The sequence below is a fragment of the Tenrec ecaudatus genome, chromosome 10 (assembly GCF_050624435.1).
Source record: "Tenrec ecaudatus isolate mTenEca1 chromosome 10, mTenEca1.hap1, whole genome shotgun sequence".
Lineage (NCBI taxonomy): Eukaryota > Metazoa > Chordata > Mammalia > Afrosoricida > Tenrecidae > Tenrec > Tenrec ecaudatus.
The window spans coordinates 2,982,503-2,986,061 of NC_134539.1; the positions used below are offsets into that span (position 1 = coordinate 2,982,503).

At 61.5% G+C, this 3,559-nt stretch overlaps 1 protein-coding gene across 1 annotated transcript; it reads left to right on the forward strand.

Annotated features, from left to right (window-relative positions):
* Positions 1-2,814: 2,814 nt before the first annotated feature.
* Positions 2,815-3,559, forward strand: FAM163B (family with sequence similarity 163 member B). The gene is made up of 2 exons (XM_075558932.1): positions 2,815-2,907; positions 3,155-3,559. The coding sequence occupies exons 1-2, from the start codon at positions 2,815-2,817 to the stop codon at positions 3,557-3,559; spliced, it is 498 nt and encodes a 165-aa protein (XP_075415047.1).

The following is a 3,559-nucleotide window of genomic DNA, read 5'->3' on the forward strand; positions in this document are numbered from 1 at the left end:
CCCCATTCCTCAGCGGAGGAGACGAAGCCGAAGAGGGAGGCTGCTGGCCCAGGGTCACATTTGGGTAGATGGCAGGATGCAGGCCCCTCAGGTGCAGGTCACATGTCATATGCCATGGCCAAGAAGGCCTGGAGGGAGACCGGGAGTTGGGAGAGGCCCCTGAAGGAATCTTGCCCACTCACGTGGTATGGGATTAGGAGGGCCCCACACCCAGCCCTTATCAACCTCCATCTTGTTCCACGGCTGATAGGTGGCAGGAGAGGTAGGGTCCCAGCCCTGGCATTGTGAGATTTGTGATATGCATGAGGTCCCAGTGGTAGACAACTCGTGGTCACCACAGACCTAAAGGTCGGCGGTTCAAACCCACCTGCAGTACTGCCGAGGAAAGGCCTGGATGACACAGGCAAGGAACCAATAACAGTTCTCCCTGCTGAGTTGTCAGGGGCTGGGGGCAGCTGTGTGTGTGTGTGTACGTGTGAGAGAGAGCAGAATCAGGAAGATTCCCTGGAGGAGGAGGCCAGAATGACAGACACATACATCAAGAGCAGCGGATGGCAGAAGCCTCTCTCTAGGGCCAACTGATGTCAGGCCAGGACATGTGTGTCTGTCTGCGGGGCTTGGCACCCACCCCTGGGCCTTGCTGCCTCGAGGCGGCGGCGAACATGGGCCTGTCTGCAGAGCGGTCCAGCTGGACTGGGCGCCAGTGTCAGAGTCAGGGCTGCTGACAGCCCTGGGCGCCTAGCCTGGGACAGCACCCTTCTTGGCCCACCGCCAGGCTGCCTGCCCTGGGGAACCAGGCCCAGAAGAGCAGCGGGCTGCCAGAGCCTGGCTGGTGGGGCCACCTTTGGCTCACACGAAACCTCAGATGGACTTTAGTGCTTTCACCGTTTTTCAAGGGGGATGGCAGTGTAGGAAAATGCGGGCACGAGGGCCAATCTCCCCGATCACTGGGCACAGCTCACTGTCCTGCAGGGGAGGGGCTTCCCTCCAGGTCGTCCTGAGTCAGAGCCCCAGACCACAGCCTGCTGCCCTGTGGGCCTGGGCGGAGTGCCCACGGTGCTAGGGATAGGGTAGGGTCCAGCCTTCTGGGGCAGAAACTGACCTTGCACCTGGACTCATCCCCCCTGGAGCTTGGCCAGCCCTCCTCAGGGGTGACGTCACGCAGCCTTACTGACTCCTTCCCATCCACCACAATGGCTGCAGTTCAGTGCCCACTTGTGTCCAGCAGGGACTGGCCGGGGCTCCAGATGCCAAGTCCATTTCCCTGGGTAGCTTGAAGCTGTCCATAGCAGAGGTGGTGATACTGTGTCTTCAGCGAAGGCCACTCTTAGGGAGGTGACCAGAGGGGGGTGGCGAGATGGCACCAGGGACGTCTGCTTCCTGGCCGGTCTCCATCTGGGTTTGTCCAACATTTCCCATCATGAAGACTTTCCGGGTGAGGCCAGACTTGTAAGAATCTGTCCTGAAAAGGCACTGAAAGCAGGCCCCCTAATGCACCGCCTGCTGTGTCATCCACCCCTTGAGGAGAAAGGCTCCCGTGAGCTGCTGGGGCCCCCAGCTCTGCGGGTTCCAACCGCTGAGTGCTTAGCTGCTGTGCCACCAGGGCTCCCCTCTGTGATCTGAAGGGCTGAGTACTGAGCAACAGTAATGCTTATTGAAACACTACAGAGAACGTTTGAAAAGTGTAAGCTCTTTGCCGTCAGGAGGAGAAGGTGTAGATGGGCAGCGAGAACAGCCAGCGGAAGTGGGGTGGACGACTCATCCAATCCCCCCCACACCCCACCCACCTGCCTGATAAGTTGGGCCTGGCCCCTGATGCCAAAAAGTCACGACCTTGAGACCCCGTGGGATGGTTTCCCTCCAGAGACCCCAAGCGGGAATCCACTGGCAACCTTTGGGAGGACAGGTGGGACCTGGAGGGCCAGTGGGGTTGCGGTCCCAGGTCTCTGCCGTCAGTCTGACACCTGGTTTCAAGTGAACAAGGAAGCATTTTCTAGAACAAAGGACCAAGTCCGGTCGGGACCCAGACCTGGTTCCTACCCAAATCAGAGGTGCGGGGACTGCGGGGTGTCCAGCTTCCCGCCCATTGTGCCTCTCGGGCTAGAGAGGGCACTTCAGCAGGTGTATGCAGTACGTCACCCTGGAAGGCCTATAGGTGAACCCCTGAAAATAGAGCCACCAGCAAATCACTGTTTGTGTAACTGAAAATAAGATGTTGAAAAAGTACAAGGAGGGTCGTAAGTGCCGTTCCTGGTGACTCGGGTAAGTCCCAAGATGGACTACCTGCACCCCCACATGCTCCCGCTGCCTGCGTGCCCGTGCATGCAGACCAGAGGAGTCCGGGGGTGACGCAGCTGGAAGCATGCTGCAGAAGGGCATCTGACAACAGGGCAGAGTAAGGATGTCCTGAGGGAGCAGCAGGGCTTATGCCTTGGGCTGTTAACCTCGTGGACAGCAGTTAGCACCAGCGGCTTCACGGAGAAAGACAGGCTTTCTACTCCCAGAAAGTCTTGGAAACCTAAGTCAGCATCGACGCCCTGGCTGTGTTTGGGGTTTTCTGGTTTGGGGCGGAGCACAGCATTCCGCTAGCAACCGTGCGATGTGGGTGGCTTGCTCGCGCAGTGGCGCCCAGGCGACGCCGTCCGTCCACGGAGGAGTGAAAAGGAAGGGCCGGCAGGGATGGGTGGTCCTCCTGCCTCCGGGAGGCGCCTCCCCAGTGTTGCGCAGCGGGGGGGGGGGGGGTTGGGAAGCAGCAGGCCGCAGGCTGAGACCGAGGTGGTGTGTGTTGCAGGCTGTTGATGGAGAAGGGGGCGGATGACAGCCGGCACCGTGGTCATCACCGGGGGCATCTTGGCCACAGTGATCTTGCTCTGCATCATTGCAGTGCTGTGTTACTGCCGGCTCCAGGTACGGGGCGGGGTCTGCGGGAGGGGCGGGACATCCTAGAGAGCAGGGGGAGGAGCGTCCTGAGATCAGTGGGCGTGGTCTTCCTGGTAGGCGGGGCATGTCCCGGAGAGCAAGGGCCGGTGTCCACAGGGGGCAGAGCATCCGCGAGAGCGGGAGGCTGGTCTTGGGAGGAGGGAAGCCGCTTGGGCAGCGTCCAGTGTGGGTTCTGGGGCGGGGCGTCGCTGTCACCGTCCGCCTCTGTCCACAGTACTACTGCTGCAAGAAGGACGAGGAGGAGGACGACGACGAGGAGGAGCCCGACTACGCGGTGCACTCGAGCCTGCCGCCACTGCACTCCAACCGCAACCTCGTGCTGACCAACGGGCCGGCGCTCTACCCCGCCGCCGCCACCTCCTTCAGCCACAAGTCCCCGCAGGCCCGCGCCCTCTGCCGCAGCTGCTCCTACTACGAGCCGCCCACCTTCTTCCTGCAAGAGCCTGAGGACGAGGGCGTGCGCAACGGGGGCGAGCGCGTGGCCTACCGGAGCATCAGCCAGGAGGACGTGGAGCTATCGCCCGGCGCCTTCGGGGGCCTGCAGGCACTCAACCCCAACCGCCTCTCGGCCATGCGCGAGGCCTTCTCCCGCAGCCGCAGCATCAGCACCGACGTCTGA

Excerpts from the sequence above, each read along its gene's own strand:
- FAM163B (XM_075558932.1), top strand. The coding sequence starts at position 2,815 with ATGACAGCCGGCACCGTGGTCATCACCGGGGGCATCTTGGCCACAGTG. Across the intron at positions 2,908-3,154 it reads TGTGTTACTGCCGGCTCCAG|TACTACTGCTGCAAGAAGGA; the intron begins GTACGGGGCGGG and ends CTCTGTCCACAG.